The sequence below is a fragment of the Saccoglossus kowalevskii genome, chromosome 1, assembly GCF_978046115.1.
Source record: "Saccoglossus kowalevskii chromosome 1, keSacKowa6.1, whole genome shotgun sequence".
In the NCBI taxonomy this organism is placed as follows: domain Eukaryota; kingdom Metazoa; phylum Hemichordata; class Enteropneusta; family Harrimaniidae; genus Saccoglossus; species Saccoglossus kowalevskii.
The window spans coordinates 39,421,664-39,445,249 of NC_140641.1; the positions used below are offsets into that span (position 1 = coordinate 39,421,664).

Consider the following 23,586-nt stretch of genomic DNA (forward strand, 5'->3'; position numbering starts at 1 on the left):
ATTGGCATAGATTGAGTAACCTTTAATCTGATTGGTCAGCTTACCGTCTCCATATAAACACGGAAAGCGTACTTTTGTAACACTAAGACTGTCATTCATGTGAGAAAATCGATCACTATTTCCATGAGTATTGCTGTTTGAATTTGCCATCACACTATGTAACGGTAACTAGAGAATTGGTGTTCTTTTCAAAGCGCGGAAGAGGCCTGCCTTGTTGTTTTGGGTAAAACATTTACGCAAGTTAAGTCACTGTGAGTTAAGTTGAAATACGGTCTTCTTGTTTTCTTGTACGGGGAAACAGTGAGCGCCGTTGGGCCCTGGAACTTTTTTAGCTTCTTGGTCAGTCAGGTGGTTGTGCATCGGACGATATGTTTGGGAGAAACAGACGATATGTTTTTGGGGTCACGTTTGGAGCAAAAATGAGACGTTAGTTACAACAATCGATTTCGTGGGGGGGGGGGGGGGTATGATAAATCTGACAATTTAATTAGGCGCTAATCACTCGATCACTATTAGTCATTATAATAAAATTAAATCGCCTAGTGACAGTCAAAATAATTATATTTCACATTTCCCACGCTTTCAGTTTAGTTTTCGCAGAGAAAATAACAATGCCAGCTAAAAAGAAAGGTGGCAAGAAAGGAAAAGGTAAAGGAAAAAAGAAAAAGAAGATAAAAGGTTTATTGGAAAGTCCAGATGAACTCGTTAAGAGGCTGATGAAAGTGTACACAACTGTGTGCCAAGACAAGCTGACTGCAATATGTCCGGGAATTAGAAAATTCCTCAAAGAATGTTTGGATGATAATAAACTGTGTGTCAAGGTATAGTGCCAATAAATTTTATTTCTATTTTGAATCAATATTTTGTTATCCAATTTTCAAAAAGGAAGTATAACCAGATAGTAAATAAAATTCCAACAGGATACGTCTACAAATATTTAAGTACGCTGTAGGTTGTGGTGGAATACTGTTAACAATATCAATTTGTGTGACAAATAATCAGAACCAGCTCTGTTCTAGTAGGACCTGGAGCTTAGAAATGTTATTAGTCCTTCTGACCCAAAGCCTATTTATGGTAATTTCAAACATGGTGTGCATCACCATCTTACATCTTTTTTTCAAGTTTTTTGTCAGAATTTCTGAAAAAGATTAAATTTTATTGAAAATTAATTAAAATAAATTATAAATTTACAATAAATTATCATTTATGCCAACCCTAAAGTATAATATAGTTTTCATAAAAAGTTATGTATATATAGTATTTTCTATTATATTACATGTTGTATTTGCGTTATGTAAAATCCTTTTTTTTTACATTTCACTACCCAATACTCATTTATCTGTGATTACCAATCTCATTTTTTCCAATATTTTTTTTTCATTTTCATAAGTTCATATTGGAACCCATTCCAGATTATGATGACTCTGAGTTGAGTAATGTTCAGCTTGAACCACTGATACAGGCTTTAAGGAATGAGAGATATAAATATGTTAAAGAAATCTATGTTTGGGATATAGTGCTACAACATACAGATGTAGCCAGTTTGGTGAGTATAAAGGTTTAGATATCATTTATATAATTTATTGTTTCTCCCTGTAGTTGCAATTAACTTTCTTTTGTGCTGATGTAGTTTGATGTTGAATGCATATTATACTGGTAAGCTCTATTAGTAATTACATTCGCTTATGTAAATTATAGAAATGTGTCTTTGATCAAACCAAGTCATATTTTAATGTTTCAATATACCCCGGTATAATAAATGCAATTTTTGTTTTTTTTGGTCTTCTATTAGAAACGCATTTCAAACAGAAGATCAGAAAAAACAAAAATATAGTAATCGCAATTCTTGTCTAATGCATACATAAGGGGAAGTTTTTATTTGATATCTGTGAATTAAATCTAGTCATGTGCTAACTAGATTAATTCAGTCATGATTATTGGGTTATTTCCCATTACCAGCACTTGTTCAATTACCCTGTCTACAGGGCTGTGATAATCTAATATACTTTTATCTCCTTCACACAAGGCATTAATGTTAGAGAAAGGAGTGTACCCAATAAAAGTACTAGAACTAATGGAGTGCCAATTGGAAGCTTACTCAGTACAAAGGCTTCTCAGGTAAGTCCTGTATTAAAAGAAAATCACTTTCAACATCTCCTTTCTAGCATTCTAGACTTGAAATCATATCAAACATACAGTAAGCATTTTAACTAAAAAATTCTGTTGTTTAAATTCATGGATCAGTTATTTATTGCAAACAAATGTCTGTATAACTTAAATTACTATGTTATGATTGTAGTTTGGATGTAAGTGATAACCCAGAAGAATTTGGTTTTCATGTCATGCAACTACATGTTTTTTTCTTGCACATGACTACTGCTAATTACATTAAATAGTGAATGAATAAATTATAAATTGTAATGGCAAGCTGGTGTTTCTTTCACATTTCTATTTTTCACAAATCCCCCCAAAATTGGAAGCATTTCGTTATCTTGTTTATCTCTGAGGGCGGAATGTGAAAACTATAATGCATATTTGATCAAGTGCATTTTGTTGTTATCAACAAAGATTACTATCTTTGCAAAAAATTCTGCTGGATGTATATCAATGTTAGCAAAACAGCGATGTAAATTGAAACATTGCCTAGCAGTTTATTCTCGTGATGACAGTGAGCGGATACATCTCAGAACAACCTGTGAAATCTGAGCACATTTTTTATCTAAAGATGATGAATTACAGGTAAATGTATTTTGCTTTTCTACAGGTCTTGTAATTTGTTCAGCACACTTACTGTACTATGCTTTGACTACAATGAGTAAGTATTATGGGATGGAAATAATCTTTGACACCTGAATCTGAATACCATATTTGTTTTATTAGTAACACACACACTCACATAAATGACAGGTGTGTCTGTGTGATCTAAATATTTATGATGCTGATTCCATTTTGACCATTTTTCTCACCTGAAACCTGAAATAGAGAGTTAATTTTAGTTTATCTTTTTATTTGTAATTTAACACTTAGCAAGTACTACCTAAGTATCATCAAAAGATGTTAATGCACAGCTCAGAGAATATAATTTCATAATAACAATGTGTTATTATTTTCTACACTTCTGACTAATTAGCATAAAATGCACTATTTCTTTTTCCCACACTTACATTGTATCTATCGATGTCTTTGTGGTTTGGACGAATTTTCATAACAGACCTGCTGTGAAATTGTAAATTGAGAAATTGGAAGCAAATTTCCCCTTTTCGGGTTGAAAACTCAATAGATCATAATTCACCGTCATTAGAATTTTATTTTCAGTCACTTCTTATAGGTATTAAGTCTATTGTTGTGATAGAAAAAACAGTGGCCACCAGATGCACTGCAAGGGGCATTAATTTCAAAAGTGTAACATTTGTTTTGTTGTAATAAATGAAACAGCAAAATATTGGTGTTTTAGAAAACCTGTGCACCATTTTCAACATTTGGAATTTGACACTTTGCCCTAATCTCAAGTTCAATAATGCATTATACAATAGAATAAACGAATGGCCACCATATACCATGGAGTCTCCCCCAAAGGACATCTTTGGGAACAATTAAAAAACTGTTTTCCTGCTTATGTTTGACCATTCATATCAAAAAATCTTTGTGTGGGTTATAATTAATAATCTTAATCAATCATTTGTTTACTTTTATTAAGGTTTGGAGATGAAGGTGTTTATGGCATTGCTAAAGGACTTAAAAATAACAGAACACTGTTAAGTTTGAGTCTTTGTTATTGTGACTTGGGCATCACCAGTGGTAAACTACTTGGAGATACTGTGGCGACAACTGCACTCAGGTAATTCAACTTCATCAAATATGCAATAACTAAATGTATGTATGTATAAAATACTTTGCAACACATTATCATGGAAATCGTTTTGGCAGCTAGCTTGTTGGATGTAGTAATGAATGAAATGAATGCAGAACATTGTCAGCAACGCATATTTAGGTGCTGCTGGAACCAGTTTCTTCTTGCAGTGTTACATCATGACTTACAATAACCATGAGAGCAGATACATTGTAGCATCATACACATACACACATCGATCGTCTGCCTTATTGTATCTCAATTGTTGGTTTTTCTTCACAGGGAGCTTTACTTGAATGGTAATAATTTAGAATCAGAAGGCGCTGTTGAATTAATAAAACTAGTGACTGATAATGCGAAAGTGGAACACTACGAGCGTGAAGAAGCGGCAAGACTGAAGGCAGAGGAGGCAGCCCAGGTTGCATTAGATGGTGAGAATAAAAAACATCATAAAATTTCAGTTAATGAAAGTATTCTTCATTTAACCAAATAAATCTATTTTTACAGATTGTTTCTACACTTGTGTTTAATCAGGTTTAGACATTATAGATAAACAGTGATTGATTGTATAAATCAGTTAAATCTCAAAATTAGCTTAGGACATTTTGTAAAAAATACCAACTAGTGTCATGTGACAATTCTAATTATTTGTCATATTTTGAGTGTAAACAGTAAATTTAACAGAAAACTACCTCGGTAATACCCTTTGTCTCAAATTGATGATGTCTGATGTGATTTTGAATCACTGTATAATATTGTGTACTGGTTATATAAAAAGTCAGAATGTTTGAAAAGATTGTATGTAAATTACCCAGCATTTTAAAAGTTTAATCTTATTGTAAATAATTTTGAGAAGATTGTATTCAATTTCATTTTAAGTAAAGTGTGGATAATGTCATGGACCAGTAATTTTATTTCACGATTTTGAAAAAATCATACTTAAATCTCAAATAAAATAATTTGTAGATAATATTAGATATGTACTGTAATTTAACAAGTTCATAACGTTTATTGGTAATTTAAACTAAATAATTTTATAGTATGTGTGTATGCCTAATCTGATTTTGTTCAAATATACAATGAAAATATTTATATAATTATAAATTGATAAACATTATTTTCTCTTGCAGAGAAAGCCAAATTAATGACGTTGGTGAATTCTGGTTCTGATAAAATAAGTGAAAGTGGTGGTGAAAAAGAAGACGAGACCAAAAGTGAAAAATCGGGCTCAGCAAAAAGTCGCAAGGGAGGCCTGACTGGCAAGAAAAAAAAGAAGAAAGGTACAAAAATCAATTTTAGAATTTAGAATATTTCCCTTTTTCTATCTATATTCTTCACATTATTATTTTCTTAATGATGATAATAATTTTGTTCATATGCATAATCTATAACTGTATAACTCGCAAATGCTGAAACTTTCAGATCTCATTATTAATTTGTAAGTTACTCAAAATTGCAAGGGCTTTCATTAAAGTTTATCCAGCAATACATCTTTCAGATGTTATGAATACAGAAGCAACAAGAAACACAACAAAGAGTAATGTATTAACAATTTTACTACGTACCTCATGTGCGAGAATTTAACCAGTTTAAGTTTACACAATTTGTCTAAAACATGGATAATTCAAACTGATGGATTATATGCATATACAGATAGAGACAAGATTGCACACTGGTCTTACACATATAATGACCTCAATAAAGTTGGTATCAATACAATAAAAGAAAGAAAGAGAGAGAACATTTAATATTTGTCACATTCGTGTAAAATATCATGGAAATAAACTGGCCAGAAATGTAATTTTTATGAATTAACAAGCTTGGTGTAATAACAAAAAGCCCGAAACTAACTATTGTGAGTTTACAAATGTCCGTCTGGTACCTGAATCTTTTGACAAATGTCACATTGTGGCGAGTAGGTAGTAGAAACATTACAGCAACCTGTAGTGTTTGACACCCATGAATGGAATGTGAATGGAACACAAATGGTGTTCTTAACTGTATCACATAGTTTCTTTCTCAGTTGGACTTCAGTCTTTGATGTTAATGATCAAGTTCAGGTATATAGATACGCTCACCAACCAGTCAAAGTGTTGGGAACCTTGAGAAAACACATGGTAAACCTAAAGTATCAGTGATCATATCACACAGTTAATTATCTCAACTGTTTGCTTACAACACATTCATCTTTTACTTTCAGGAATTTGTATGTGTAACCCTAACTTTGGGCTACAAATCCTACCTCTCAATTTATACTGTTATAATAAATACATAAATAAATCTCTTGTGACAGACACATAATTTGTTTATTATTGTTTTAATCCAGACACTTAGTAACAATCTGTATATCACTCACACACTATGAGAGTATATCGACTGAGGGCAAAAATGGAAATCTCATTTGCAGGATTAAAGTTCAGAAAATTGTTTGTCAGTGACTAAAGTAGAGTTAGATGTCAGTGTTATTTGTGTATATACATGTATCCAGCTATTTGTTTGAGTTGCAGGTAAAAAGAAGAAAAAGAAAAAGGAACCCCCTCCTCCACCTGCAGTCGGTCCTTGGCTTCATAAGCTGCACTTAGCAGACAATGGCATTGATGCCTATAGTAAAGGCAGTACCTTTGCACCTGTCATATGTATGAATTTATTTAAAGAGTAAGTTGTATTTTACACACTGTTGTAACACTTGTAATACAATTTTATCACTATGTGACTTACTATTGTTACACTATGCAGTTTTACCACTGTTACACACTGTTGTAACACTTGTAATACAGATTTACTACTATGTGACTTACTGTTGTTACACTATGCAGTTTTACCACTGTTACACACTGTTGTAACACTTGTAATGTAGTTTTACCACTATGTGACTTACTGTTACACTTGTAATGTAGTTTTACCACTATGTGACTTACTGTTGTTACACTATGCAGTTTTACCACTGTTACACACTGTTATAACACTTGTAATACAGTTTTACCACTATGTACATTACTGTTGTTACACTGTTACACACTGTTATAACACTTGTAATACAGTTTTACCACTATGTACATTACTGTTGTTACACTATGCAGTTTTACCACTGTTACACACTGTTGTAACACTTGTAATACAGATTTACCACTATGTACATTACTGTTGTTACACTATGCAGTTTTACCAGTTACACACTGTTGTAATACTTGTAATACAGATTTACCACTATGTGACTTACTGTTGTTACACTATGCAGTTTTACCACTGTTACACACTGTTGTAACACTTGTAATACAGATTTACCACTATGTGACTTACTGTTTTTACACTATGCAGTTTTACCACTGTTACACACTGTTGTAACACTTGTAATACTGTTTTACCACTGTTACACACTGTTGTAACACTTGTAATACTGTTTTACCACTGTTACACACTGTTGTAACACTTGTAATACAGTTTTACCACTATGTACATTACTGTTGTTGCACTATGCAGTTTTACCACTATGTGACTTACTATTGTTACACTATGCAGTTGTACCACTGTTACACACTGTTGTAACACTTGTAATACTGTTTTACCACTATGTGACTTACTGTTCTTGCACTATGCAGTTTTACCACTGTTACACACTGTTGTAACACTTGTAATACTGTTTTACCACTGTTACACACTGTTGTAACACTTGTAATACTGTTTTACCACTGTTACACACTGTTGTAACACTTGTAATACAGTTTTACCACTATGTACATTACTGTTGTTGCACTCTGCAGTTTTACCACTGTTACACACTGTTGTAACACTTGTAATACTGTTTTACCACTGTTACACACTGTTGTAACACTTGTAATACAGTTTTACCACTATGTACATTACTGTTGTTGCACTATGCAGTTTTACCACTGTTACACACTGTTGTAACACTTGTAATACAGATTTACCACTATGTACATTACTGTTGTTACACTATGCAGTTTTACCAGTTACACACTGTTGTAATACTTGTAATACAGATTTACCACTATGTGACTTACTGTTGTTACACTATGCAGTTTTACCACTGTTACACACTGTTGTAACACTTGTAATACAGATTTACCACTATGTGACTTACTGTTTTTACACTATGCAGTTTTACCACTGTTACACACTGTTGTAACACTTGTAATACTGTTTTACCACTGTTACACACTGTTGTAACACTTGTAATACTGTTTTACCACTGTTACACACTGTTGTAACACTTGTAATACAGTTTTACCACTATGTACATTACTGTTGTTGCACTATGCAGTTTTACCACTATGTGACTTACTATTGTTACACTATGCAGTTGTACCACTGTTACACACTGTTGTAACACTTGTAATACTGTTTTACCACTGTTACACACTGTTGTAACACTTGTAATACAGTTTTACCACTATGTACATTACTGTTGTTGCACTATGCAGTTTTACCACTGTTACACACTGTTGTAACACTTGTAATACAGATTTACCACTATGTACATTACTGTTGTTACACTATGCAGTTTTACCAGTTACACACTGTTGTAATACTTGTAATACAGATTTACCACTATGTGACTTACTGTTGTTACACTATGCAGTTTTACCACTGTTACACACTGTTGTAACACTTGTAATACAGATTTACCACTATGTGACTTACTGTTGTTACACTATGCAGTTTTACCACTGTTACACACTGTTGTAACACTTGTAATACTGTTTTACCACTGTTACACACTGTTGTAACACTTGTAATACTGTTTTACCACTGTTACACACTGTTGTAACACTTGTAATACAGTTTTACCACTATGTACATTACTGTTGTTGCACTATGCAGTTTTACCACTATGTGACTTACTATTGTTACACTATGCAGTTGTACCACTGTTACACACTGTTGTAACACTTGTAATACTGTTTTACCACTATGTGACTTACTGTTCTTGCACTATGCAGTTTTACCACTGTTACACACTGTTGTAACACTTGTAATACTGTTTTACCACTGTTACACACTGTTGTAACACTTGTAATACTGTTTTACCACTGTTACACACTGTTGTAACACTTGTAATACACTTTTACCACTATGTACATTACTGTTGTTGCACTATGCAGTTTTACCACTGTTACACACTGTTGTAACACTTGTAATACTGTTTTACCACTGTTACACACTGTTGTAACACTTGTAATACAGTTTTACCACTATGTACATTACTGTTGTTGCACTATGCAGTTTTACCACTGTTACACACTGTTGTAACACTTGTAATACAGATTTACCACTATGTGACTTACTATTGTTACACTATGCAGTTTTACCACTGTTACACACTGTTGTAACACTTGTAATACAGATTTACCACTATGTGACTTACTATTGTTACACTATGCAGTTTTACCACTGTTACACACTGTTGTAACACTTGTAATACAGATTTACCACTATGTGACTTACTATTGTTACACTATGCAGTTTTACCACTGTTACACACTGTTGTAACACTTGTAATACAGATTTACCACTATGTACATTACTGTTGTTACACTATGCAGTTTTACCACTGTTACACACTGTTGTAATACAGATTTACCACTATGTGACTTACTGTTGTTACACTATGCAGTTTTACCACTGTTACACACTGTTGTAACACTTGTAATACAGATTTACCACTATGTGACTTACTGTTTTTACACTATGCAGTTTTACCACTGTTACACACTGTTGTAACACTTGTAATACTGTTTTACCACTGTTACACACTGTTGTAACACTTTTAATACTGTTTTACCACTGTTACACACTGTTGTAACACTTGTAATACTGTTTTACCACTGTTACACACTGTTGTAACACTTGTAATACTGTTTTACCACTGTTACACACTGTTGTAACACTTGTAATACAGTTTTACCACTATGTACATTACTGTTGTTGCACTATGCAGTTTTATCACTATGTGACTTACTATTGTTACACTATGCAGTTGTACCACTGTTACACACTGTTGTAACACTAGTAATACTGTTTTACCACTATGTGACTTACTGCTGTTGCACTATGCAGTTTTACCACTGTTACACACTGTTGTAACACTTGTTATACTGTTTTACCACTGTTACACACTGTTGTAACACTTGTAATACTGTTTTACCACTGTTACACACTGTTGTAACACTTGTAATACAGTTTTACCACTATGTACATTACTGTTGTTGCACTATGCAGTTTTACCACTGTTACACACTGTTGTAACACTTGTAATACTGTTTTACCACTGTTACACACTGTTGTAACACTTGTAATACTGTTTTACCACTGTTACACACTGTTGTAACACTTGTAATACTGTTTTACCACTGTTACACACTGTTGTAACACTTGTAATACAGTTTTACCACTATGTACATTACTGTTGTTGCACTATGCAGTTTTACCACTATGTGACTTTATACTATTGTTACACTATGCAGTTGTACCACTGTTACACACTGTTGTAACACTTGTAATACTGTTTTACCACTATGTGACTTACTGTTCTTGCACTATGCAGTTTTACCACTGTTACACACTGTTGTAACACTTGTAATACTGTTTTACCACTGTTACACACTGTTGTAACACTTGTAATACAGTTTTACCACTATGTACATTACTGTTGTTGCACTATGCAGTTTTACCACTGTAACACACTGTTGTAACACTTGTAATACAGTTTTACCACTGTTACACGCTGTTGTAACACTTGTAATACAGTTTTACCACTATGTGACTTACTGTTGTTGCACTATGCAGTTTTACCACTGTTACACACTGTTGTAACACTTGTAATACAGTTTTACCACTATGTGACTTACTGTTGTTGCACTATGCAGTTTTACCACTGTTACACACTGTTGTAACACTTGTAATACAGTTTTACCACTATGTGACTTACTGTTGTTGCACTATGCAGTTTTACCACTGTTACACACTGTTGTAACACTTGTAATACAGTTTTACCACTATGTGACTTACTATTGTTGCACTATGCAGTTTTACCACTGTTACACACTGTTGTAACACTTGTAATACAGTTTTACCACTATGTGACTTACTGTTGTTGCACTATGCAGTTTTACCACTGTTACACACTGTTGTAACACTTGTAATACAGTTTTACCACTATGTGACTTACTATTGTTACACTATGCAGTTTTACCACTGTTACACACTGTTGTAATACTTGTAATGCAGTTTTTCCACTATGTGACTTACTATTGTTACACTATGCAGTTTTACCACTGTTACACACTGTTGTAACACTTGTAATACAGATTTACCACTATGTGACTTACTGTTGTTACACTATGCAGTTTTACCACTGTTACACACTGTTGTAATACTTGTAATGCAGTTTTTCCACTATGTGACTTACTATTGTTACTCTATGCAGTTTTGCCACTGTTACACGCTGTTGTAATACTTGTAATGCAGTTTTACCACTATGTACATTACTGTTGTTACACTATGCAGTTTTACCACTGTTACACACTGTTGTAACACTTGTAATGTAGTTTTACCACTATGTGACTTACTGTTGTTACACTATGCAGTTTTACCACTGTTACACATTGTTGTAACACTTGTAATACAGTTTTACCACTGTTATGTACTGTTGGAATGCAGCTTTTTTACATTTTGACTGTTACTATCATTGCAGCTTACACCATGTTGATGATTGCTTTAATATTCTCTATCCCACCTAGGTTAATAATGCACTCAGACTGTCTGAAAGAACTTGATCTTGATGATAATTTAATTGGTGATTTGGGTGGGAAAGAGATTCTGGAAGGTCTGCAACAACGGAAAGAATTCGGCTTGAATTCCATGAAGGTTAGCGTAACCCACAGAATGATGCTGCCTGACACATTCAGCTCAATTATTAAGCTTGGTGCTGGCCTCAAAAAGAAGAAGAAAAAGAAAGGAAAAGGAAAAAAGAAGGTTAGGAAATATTAAGATTACATAGATATGTATTTATTATAATAATGATAACAATCTTAATTATGTGATATCACTAAGAGAATCTGGTTCTGTTTTGTCAAAATGCTATGATTGGTAGCATTTTTGTTTTATTAGTGGTGGCATTTATAGATCAGTATGAGTTTATGTATCTCCCTTATGCCTACTCAGGAAGGTCTAATTATGATCCTGAAATAAAAATAGTTATTATCAGTTAATAATTTTTCAAATATTGATTTTTATCTTGCAGAAAAAATGAAGAATGTTTGACAACATAACAAAATGAAGTACCTGGTAGTTTGTAATCGTAAAATTCTGCCAACCATTAGACCTGAAAAAGACCTGATTGTATAATTGTATTATCAGTATAATTCCTGCTTAAACTTAAAACATTGTATTTTCAAAGTACAAAAGTTTGAAAACAGGGACTTACAATCTCACCTCCATGTGCCCATTTGTCCACCGATCAGTCCACACATGTATCTTAGACAGGCCTGGGTGATTTCATTCAAACTCCACACACACACACACATTACACATCATATCATACATATGCACATGCATTCATGTTTCATGATGCAATTCAAGATGGCAAAATGGCGTCCATTTTAGTGCTAAAAATTCATCAAAATTCAAGCATTTCTGCCATTCCGGAACCGGATCTCAATCATACATCTTTCATCATTTACACCTTACACCATGTGCATTTAGATTAAAAATGGCCAACTTGCAGCCATTTTGTTTTAACAAATGCATTTCCGGATCATATCTCTGACAGTGAAGGTTTGAAAAATCACATTCAAACTTCACACACACATCATATCATACATATCCAGATTTGTTCCATGATGCAATTCAAAATGGCCAAATGGTGGCCATTTTAGTGCTGAAAAAATCAAGCATTTCTGGATCTTGGTCATGTTATGGACATATTCCAGTCAAACTTGGTATGTCCATAAAACATAATTGAGGGTCCTTGATACACATCATTTTTTTCCAAGATTAACTGACTGATGGCCATTTTGTTTTTAACGAATACTGTTTTTGAAGCCATATTGCTATTGCAACACATTTACACAAGCATGTTTAAAACAAACAAAATATTATTAATGAACAATGTCAAAAATTAATATGCAAACTAATCATACAAACAAAATAATTGTACAAATTGTAATAAAATCTGAAATATTTTACATATATTACATAGTTTTGTATCTTTTTGTACCTTATGATCATGCCTGAACCAAAGATAAAAGGAAAGGTGAGGGGAAAATGTCTGTCTTCAAATTTTGTAGGTAGAGGCTCCAAATTTTTTTTTCAAAATTTCTATAGTTTTTGATTGTTAATGTTGTTTATTTATATTTATTTTTTTGATTTTTTTAATACCATATCTTATTCACCTAAAAAAAAAGGTTATAAACAAACTAAAAATTGGAGCCTATACCGTACATTTAAATGAACTGTCAAAGAAGCGATAGACAGAGAATAAGGTTGGGCAGTCAGGGACTGCTGACGATAATTTATTTCATAAAACGGCGCTTAATCTGATTGTGATCTTAGCCAAGCTCAGTTTTGGCTTGTGTTGTATGTATATTTTTCAAGATATTGGTGAAAATTGTCTATTTTTTGTTGTTTCAATAACTCCAAATTTTATCATTCACTATAAAATGTCAAAAAATTTTGATATAACTACTTGTTAAAATTTGGCTAAAATAAAACGGTTAAAAAAACTGCTCTAGCTAGTTCAATTGGTTATTGGTCTCTGCCAATACATTGGATAATAGATTTTATTTAATCTAGACAAATATCGATATAATCACTATAATTCTAGCCCTCATTGGAAATTTGTTAATGTTAATGGACATCATGCAAAGCACCAACAAGCAATTTCAATTTGCTCTTCTCTATGCTGGACCAACAATAGTGAAATTGTGCCTGGAGAGGTGGATGGGTAGTGTAAATAGCTGGCAACTAATAAGTAACTAGTTTGTGTCATACTACCCTGTAATACCACTATCTTAAAAAGTAGTTTTACCAAATCTGTATAATTATGTTTTATTTTTATCATGTCATGTGTAAATCACAGTTCTATTGAAAATACATGTTTACAGGAATCTATCTTTTGACCACTATCCAATTTCAAGTAATTATTAGTATGCAATTTCTTTCGTATATGCTTCGATATCAATCACAGTTCTAAAGTTATTGTATTTTTATGTGTATCTGTTCCACTGATATCTCAAGAACCATATGTTGGTTTTTGATGAAACTTGATGCATAGATGCTCCAGGCTAAAGCGCAGATTTGATTAGGTTTTAGTTGAACTTGATGCATATTAGTTACCTAATTTGCATGACAATTAGGTAATTTTGGGCTGTTCTATTGATATCTAAAGAACCACTCATTGGATTTTGATGTGACTTGGTACATAGATGCTCTGGAACAATATGCATACAAGTTTTGGGTAAAAATCCATGCATAATAATTATCTAATTTGCATAATGATTAGTAAATTTTTTACTTTTCCCACTGATTTCTCAAGTCATCACATTAGAATGAAACTTGGTACATATTAATGCTCTAGAACTATGCACAGGCCTGATTAGTTTTGAATGAAAATCTGTGCATATTAATCACTAATTTGCATAATAACCAGTAAATTTTTGGCTTTTCCACTGATATCTCGGGTACTAATCATCTCATTTCGATGAAACTTGGTCCATGAACGCTCTAAGACAATGCACTAACCTGTTTAGTTGTGGTTTAAATCTGTGCATATTAATTACCTAATTTGCATAATATATCATAATATGCTTTTATATTGATATCCCAAATTCTAATCACATTTCAATGAAACTTGGTATATTGATGGTATGTTACATTGTGTGCAGACCTTATTAGTTTTACATTGAAATGATTTGCATAATAATTAGTCAGGTATCAGTTTTTCCATCAATATCTCATGTACTTAGGGACGACGTCAAAAGATCGATGTCGGATAAAAAAAACTTAATTCCTTTAGTTTTTTTCAACCCCCCCCCCCCCACACACACACACACACAATGAAACTTAATTGATAAATATTGGTCATGGCGTCAGACTACATTCACCATTAAATACAAATTGATAATCGGACAGTAGTATGGCATGGCAGTTGGTTGTCTGGTGGATGTAAAAAGTCTTTACAAATGCACCTCATTTGACGCACATATTTACACTCTAACCAAACCATTTTCTTGTCTTGAATGTGTGTTTTTTCATTTTCTGTTATTTCTCTCCATGATTGGATAGAAAAAAAAAAACGAGCTACAAATACTCATTCAAAAATAAAATTGTTTTTGTAGGATGGAAACTTTTTGAGGTCAACCCCCCCCCCCCAAAATAAAGCAAATAAGTTTTTTATCCGACATCGATCTTTTGACGTCGTCCCTTATGTTATTTCAATAAATCTTGGTACATAAATACTCTAAGATAATGCAACAATGTAATTAGTTTTACGTTTATACATATCCACCGATGTGATTGATAATGAAAAACATATTGGTTATCTGATTACATGTATTATTAGACAATTTCTGATATCTCAAAAAATGTATTTTCTGTATTAAAGTATTATTTTCAATAATGTGGATCACATTGTTTTCATGTTGTAAATGTATATCTTAAATAGCTGACAAATATTAGTTGCCAAGCATCTTGTTTGAAAGGCTAATTAATTTTTAATATGTTTCCAATACTCTCACATAAGAGTTCTTTCTAAGCTTTCTTTGATTCTTAATTGTCTTATGTTTTATTAATTCATAATTTGATATGTGCATGAACAATCAGAGTAATACATTTACTTGAAGTTGAGTTGTGGTCAAAAAATATGGTTATTTGCTGTTGGATTATGGAATCTCAAATGTAAAGATACAAATAAAATATACGGTCATACATATTTGGTTAATATATATATATGTAAAAAATACATTACCATAATATGTAATACACCCACTCATTGTAACACTTGTAATACTGTTTTACCACTGTTACACACTGTTGTAACACTTGTAATACAGTTTTACCACTATGTACATTACTGTTGTTGCACTATGCAGTTTTATCACTATGTGACTTACTATTGTTACACTATGCAGTTGTACCACTGTTACACACTGTTGTAACACTAGTAATACTGTTTTACCACTATGTGACTTACTGCTGTTGCACTATGCAGTTTTACCACTGTTACACACTGTTGTAACACTTGTTATACTGTTTTACCACTGTTACACACTGTTGTAACACTTGTAATACTGTTTTACCACTGTTACACACTGTTGTAACACTTGTAATACAGTTTTACCACTATGTACATTACTGTTGTTGCACTATGCAGTTTTACCACTGTTACACACTGTTGTAACACTTGTAATACTGTTTTACCACTGTTACACACTGTTGTAACACTTGTAATACTGTTTTACCACTGTTACACACTGTTGTAACACTTGTAATACTGTTTTACCACTGTTACACACTGTTGTAACACTTGTAATACAGTTTTACCACTATGTACATTACTGTTGTTGCACTATGCAGTTTTACCACTATGTGACTTTATACTATTGTTACACTATGCAGTTGTACCACTGTTACACACTGTTGTAACACTTGTAATACTGTTTTACCACTATGTGACTTACTGTTCTTGCACTATGCAGTTTTACCACTGTTACACACTGTTGTAACACTTGTAATACTGTTTTACCACTGTTACACACTGTTGTAACACTTGTAATACAGTTTTACCACTATGTACATTACTGTTGTTGCACTATGCAGTTTTACCACTGTAACACACTGTTGTAACACTTGTAATACAGTTTTACCACTGTTACACGCTGTTGTAACACTTGTAATACAGTTTTACCACTATGTGACTTACTGTTGTTGCACTATGCAGTTTTACCACTGTTACACACTGTTGTAACACTTGTAATACAGTTTTACCACTATGTGACTTACTGTTGTTGCACTATGCAGTTTTACCACTGTTACACACTGTTGTAACACTTGTAATACAGTTTTACCACTATGTGACTTACTGTTGTTGCACTATGCAGTTTTACCACTGTTACACACTGTTGTAACACTTGTAATACAGTTTTACCACTATGTGACTTACTATTGTTGCACTATGCAGTTTTACCACTGTTACACACTGTTGTAACACTTGTAATACAGTTTTACCACTATGTGACTTACTGTTGTTGCACTATGCAGTTTTACCACTGTTACACACTGTTGTAACACTTGTAATACAGTTTTACCACTATGTGACTTACTATTGTTACACTATGCAGTTTTACCACTGTTACACACTGTTGTAATACTTGTAATGCAGTTTTTCCACTATGTGACTTACTATTGTTACACTATGCAGTTTTACCACTGTTACACACTGTTGTAACACTTGTAATACAGATTTACCACTATGTGACTTACTGTTGTTACACTATGCAGTTTTACCACTGTTACACACTGTTGTAATACTTGTAATGCAGTTTTTCCACTATGTGACTTACTATTGTTACTCTATGCAGTTTTGCCACTGTTACACGCTGTTGTAATACTTGTAATGCAGTTTTACCACTATGTACATTACTGTTGTTACACTATGCAGTTTTACCACTGTTACACACTGTTGTAACACTTGTAATGTAGTTTTACCACTATGTGACTTACTGTTGTTACACTATGCAGTTTTACCACTGTTACACATTGTTGTAACACTTGTAATACAGTTTTACCACTGTTATGTACTGTTGGAATGCAGCTTTTTTACATTTTGACTGTTACTATCATTGCAGCTTACACCATGTTGATGATTGCTTTAATATTCTCTATCCCACCTAGGTTAATAATGCACTCAGACTGTCTGAAAGAACTTGATCTTGATGATAATTTAATTGGTGATTTGGGTGGGAAAGAGATTCTGGAAGGTCTGCAACAACGGAAAGAATTCGGCTTGAATTCCATGAAGGTTAGCGTAACCCACAGAATGATGCTGCCTGACACATTCAGCTCAATTATTAAGCTTGGTGCTGGCCTCAAAAAGAAGAAGAAAAAGAAAGGAAAAGGAAAAAAGAAGGTTAGGAAATATTAAGATTACATAGATATGTATTTATTATAATAATGATAACAATCTTAATTATGTGATATCACTAAGAGAATCTGGTTCTGTTTTGTCAAAATGCTATGATTGGTAGCATTTTTGTTTTATTAGTGGTGGCATTTATAGATCAGTATGAGTTTATGTATCTCCCTTATGCCTACTCAGTAAGGTCTAATTATGATCCTGAAATAAAAATAGTTATTATCAGTTAATAATTTTTCAAATATTGATTTTTATCTTGCAGAAAAAATGAAGAATGTTTGACAACATAACAAAATGAAGTACCTGGTAGTTTGTAATCGTAAAATTCTGCCAACCATTAGACCTGAAAAAGACCTGATTGTATAATTGTATTATCAGTATAATTCCTGCTTAAACTTAAAACATTGTATTTTCAAAGTACAAAAGTTTGAAAACAGGGACTTACAATCTCACCTCCATGTGCCCATTTGTCCACCGATCAGTCCACACATGTATCTTAGACAGGCCTGGGTGATTTCATTCAAACTCCACACACACACACACATTACACATCATATCATACATATGCACATGCATTCATGTTTCATGATGCAATTCAAGATGGCAAAATGGCGTCCATTTTAGTGCTAAAAATTCATCAAAATTCAAGCATTTCTGCCATTCCGGAACCGGATCTCAATCATACATCTTTCATCATTTACACCTTACACCATGTGCATTTAGATTAAAAATGGCCAACTTGCAGCCATTTTGTTTTAACAAATGCATTTCCGGATCATATCTCTGACAGTGAAGGTTTGAAAAATCACATTCAAACTTCACACACACATCATATCATACATATCCAGATTTGTTCCATGATGCAATTCAAAATGGCCAAATGGTGGCCATTTTAGTGCTGAAAAAATCAAGCATTTCTGGATCTTGGTCATGTTATGGACATATTCCAGTCAAACTTGGTATGTCCATAAAACATAATTGAGGGTCCTTGATACACATCATTTTTTTCCAAGATTAACTGACTGATGGCCATTTTGTTTTTAACGAATACTGTTTTTGAAGCCATATTGCTATTGCAACACATTTACACAAGCATGTTTAAAACAAACAAAATATTATTAATGAACAATGTCAAAAATTAATATGCAAACTAATCATACAAACAAAATAATTGTACAAATTGTAATAAAATCTGAAATATTTTACATATATTACATAGTTTTGTATCTTTTTGTACCTTATGATCATGCCTGAACCAAAGATAAAAGGAAAGGTGAGGGGAAAATGTCTGTCTTCAAATTTTGTAGGTAGAGGCTCCAAATTTTTTTTTCAAAATTTCTATAGTTTTTGATTGTTAATGTTGTTTATTTATATTTATTTTTTTGATTTTTTTAATACCATATCTTATTCACCTAAAAAAAAAGGTTATAAACAAACTAAAAATTGGAGCCTATACCGTACATTTAAATGAACTGTCAAAACTAGGCTAAGTCAAAGAAGCGATAGACAGAGAATAAGGTTGGGCAGTCAGGGACTGCTGACGATAATTTATTTCATAAAACGGCGCTTAATCTGATTGTGATCTTAGCCAAGCTCAGTTTTGGCTTGTGTTGTATGTATATTTTTCAAGATATTGGTGAAAATTGTCTATTTTTTGTTGTTTCAATAACTCCAAATTTTATCATTCACTATAAAATGTCAAAAAATTTTGATATAACTACTTGTTAAAATTTGGCTAAAATAAAACGGTTAAAAAAACTGCTCTAGCTAGTTCAATTGGTTATTGGTCTCTGCCAATACATTGGATAATAGATTTTATTTAATCTAGACAAATATCGATATAATCACTATAATTCTAGCCCTCATTGGAAATTTGTTAATGTTAATGGACATCATGCAAAGCACCAACAAGCAATTTCAATTTGCTCTTCTCTATGCTGGACCAACAATAGTGAAATTGTGCCTGGAGAGGTGGATGGGTAGTGTAAATAGCTGGCAACTAATAAGTAACTAGTTTGTGTCATACTACCCTGTAATACCACTATCTTAAAAAGTAGTTTTACCAAATCTGTATAATTATGTTTTATTTTTATCATGTCATGTGTAAATCACAGTTCTATTGAAAATACATGTTTACAGGAATCTATCTTTTGACCACTATCCAATTTCAAGTAATTATTAGTATGCAATTTCTTTCGTATATGCTTCGATATCAATCACAGTTCTAAAGTTATTGTATTTTTATGTGTATCTGTTCCACTGATATCTCAAGAACCATATGTTGGTTTTTGATGAAACTTGATGCATAGATGCTCCAGGCTAAAGCGCAGATTTGATTAGGTTTTAGTTGAACTTGATGCATATTAGTTACCTAATTTGCATGACAATTAGGTAATTTTGGGCTGTTCTATTGATATCTAAAGAACCACTCATTGGATTTTGATGTGACTTGGTACATAGATGCTCTGGAACAATATGCATACAAGTTTTGGGTAAAAATCCATGCATAATAATTATCTAATTTGCATAATGATTAGTAAATTTTTTACTTTTCCCACTGATTTCTCAAGTCATCACATTAGAATGAAACTTGGTACATATTAATGCTCTAGAACTATGCACAGGCCTGATTAGTTTTGAATGAAAATCTGTGCATATTAATCACTAATTTGCATAATAACCAGTAAATTTTTGGCTTTTCCACTGATATCTCGGGTACTAATCATCTCATTTCGATGAAACTTGGTCCATGAACGCTCTAAGACAATGCACTAACCTGTTTAGTTGTGGTTAAATCTGTGCATATTAATTACCTAATTTGCATAATATATCATAATATGCTTTTATATTGATATCCCAAATTCTAATCACATTTCAATGAAACTTGGTATATTGATGGTATGTTACATTGTGTGCAGACCTTATTAGTTTTACATTGAAATGATTTGCATAATAATTAGTCAGGTATCAGTTTTTCCATCAATATCTCATGTACTTAGGGACGACGTCAAAAGATCGATGTCGGATAAAAAAAACTTAATTCCTTTAGTTTTTTTCAACCCCCCCCCCCCCCCCACACACACACACACACACAATGAAACTTAATTGATAAATATTGGTCATGGCGTCAGACTACATTCACCATTAAATACAAATTGATAATCGGACAGTAGTATGGCATGGCAGTTGGTTGTCTGGTGGATGTAAAAAGTCTTTACAAATGCACCTCATTTGACGCACATATTTACACTCTAACCAAACCATTTTCTTGTCTTGAATGTGTGTTTTTTCATTTTCTGTTATTTCTCTCCATGATTGGATAGAAAAAAAAAACGAGCTACAAATACTCATTCAAAAATAAAATTGTTTTTGTAGGATGGAAACTTTTTGAGGTCAACCCCCCCCCCCCCAAAATAAAGCAAATAAGTTTTTTATCCGACATCGATCTTTTGACGTCGTCCCTTATGTTATTTCAATAAATCTTGGTACATAAATACTCTAAGATAATGCAACAATGTAATTAGTTTTACGTTTATACATATCCACCGATGTGATTGATAATGAAAAACATATTGGTTATCTGATTACATGTATTATTAGACAATTTCTGATATCTCAAAAAATGTATTTTCTGTATTAAAGTATTATTTTCAATAATGTGGATCACATTGTTTTCATGTTGTAAATGTATATCTTAAATAGCTGACAAATATTAGTTGCCAAGCATCTTGTTTGAAAGGCTAATTAATTTTTAATATGTTTCCAATACTCTCACATAAGAGTTCTTTCTAAGCTTTCTTTGATTCTTAATTGTCTTATGTTTTATTAATTCATAATTTGATATGTGCATGAACAATCAGAGTAATACATTTACTTGAAGTTGAGTTGTGGTCAAAAAATATGGTTATTTGCTGTTGGATTATGGAATCTCAAATGTAAAGATACAAATAAAATATACGGTCATACATATTTGGTTAATATATATATATGTAAAAAATACATTACCATAATATGTAATACACCCACTCATTTAGCTAAACATAAAAAATAAATTAGTTTAAATGTTACCCTTTAAATGTCAATGAAACTACAAAGATAAATTTTAATTTAGACATGCAATATGAACCTCATAATTCACTGCAATATAACATGTTTCACCTTGTTTGGATATTGATTGTTCACATTTTTGCTGACTCATGCATGTAGCTATAAGTAAATATCAGTTCCTCTCTGTGTTATGTTATAGAATCCCATCAAACACATCACGATTTTGGCTTTGTTTCAACTTGGGATATGTGGTAGATGAAAATCAAGCTCATAGCTTAAACAAGAATTAACTTGGATCATATTGAGACTTACACAGTGGCAACACACACACCATTACTTTTCTTTGCAATTGCTAAATGTGATGTGTTTAGAGCTACCAACAACAATGTTTTTTCAACAGATTCGTGCCAGTGAGGGCGCTATACAATATGCAAGTCATAACCATAACATAACATTGTTTCCAAGTTTAAAAAAAAAAAAAACTACATGGCAGTACATTGTCACAATACATTGTGAGGTTGTGTGATAGTGCACATTTTTTTTGCTGGTTAGCAAGAATGTAAACACACACCTGCCTACAGATAACTACTATTGCCGAGACAATATAGTACATGTATTTGTTGAACAGATGTGGTAGCCGATCTGAATACAAGTCTTAGCCATCACTTTCTGCAATATTTCATTTGAATGAGTGTGTAGTGTGTGTCAGGAACAAAAAAGACAAGTCATTGTCAATGACACGTCCCCGTTCCGTTCATATTTGAGTGACATATACATTCAAAGCAGATCATGACCGAAATGCACCTGCATATGTACAACACATTGTGCTAAATCTGAACAAAATCCATCCATGCATGACTGAGATCCGGTTCTGGAATTGTGAAAATATGTGATTTTGATGCATTTTCGGCCTTAAAATGGCCATCATTCCGCTATTGTTAAGCAGATCATGAAACAAATGCACATATCTATTTGTGACATGATGTACCATGTGTGTGTGAAGTTTGAACTTGATCAATCCAGACATGTCTTGGATACGGATCCAGAACTGAATTCTTTAACAAAATGGCCGCCAGTCGGCCATTTCGAACTTGATCCGAAAAAAAAAAAGACGTGCATCAAGGTCCTATTATGTTTAATGTATGTACCAAATTTGAACAAAATCCATCCATGCATAACTGAGATACGGGTCCGGAATGGTGAAAATGTGCCATTTCAATGCATTTTCGGCCTTAAAGCGGCCCCCATTTGGCTATCGTTAATGAGATCATGAAACAAATGCACATACGTATTTGTGACATGATGTACCTTGTGTGTGTGAAGTTTGAACTTGATCAATCCAGACATGTCTCGGATACGGATCAAGAACTGAATTCTTTAAAACAAAATGGCCGCCAGTCGGCTATTTCGAACTTGATCCGAAAAAAAAATGACGTGCATCAAGGTCCTATTATGTTTAATGTATGTACCAAATTTGAATGAAATCCGTCCATGCATAACTGAGATCCGGGTCCGGAATGGTGAAAATGTGCGATTT

General features: G+C 32.8%; 1 protein-coding gene and 1 long non-coding RNA gene across 2 annotated transcripts; both read left to right on the plus strand.

The window, feature by feature from the left end:
* The first annotated feature begins 15 nt into the window (after positions 1 to 15).
* On the plus strand, positions 16 to 15,798 carry LOC100369968 (uncharacterized). The gene is made up of 11 exons (XM_085501969.1): positions 16 to 251; positions 587 to 821; positions 1,391 to 1,546; positions 2,027 to 2,118; positions 2,765 to 2,815; positions 3,698 to 3,838; positions 4,133 to 4,281; positions 4,981 to 5,130; positions 6,358 to 6,505; positions 11,611 to 11,845; positions 12,114 to 15,798. Exons 2-11 carry the CDS (start codon positions 612 to 614, stop codon positions 12,120 to 12,122), a joined length of 1,341 nt encoding a protein of 446 aa, XP_085358095.1. The 5' UTR covers positions 16 to 251; positions 587 to 611; the 3' UTR covers positions 12,123 to 15,798.
* A 1,963-nt stretch (positions 15,799 to 17,761) lies between these two features.
* Positions 17,762 to 21,969, plus strand: LOC146750888 (uncharacterized). The gene is made up of 2 exons (XR_014930046.1): positions 17,762 to 17,996; positions 18,265 to 21,969. It is a non-coding gene; the product is annotated as an uncharacterized LOC146750888 (long non-coding RNA).
* Positions 21,970 to 23,586: the final 1,617 nt, after the last annotated feature.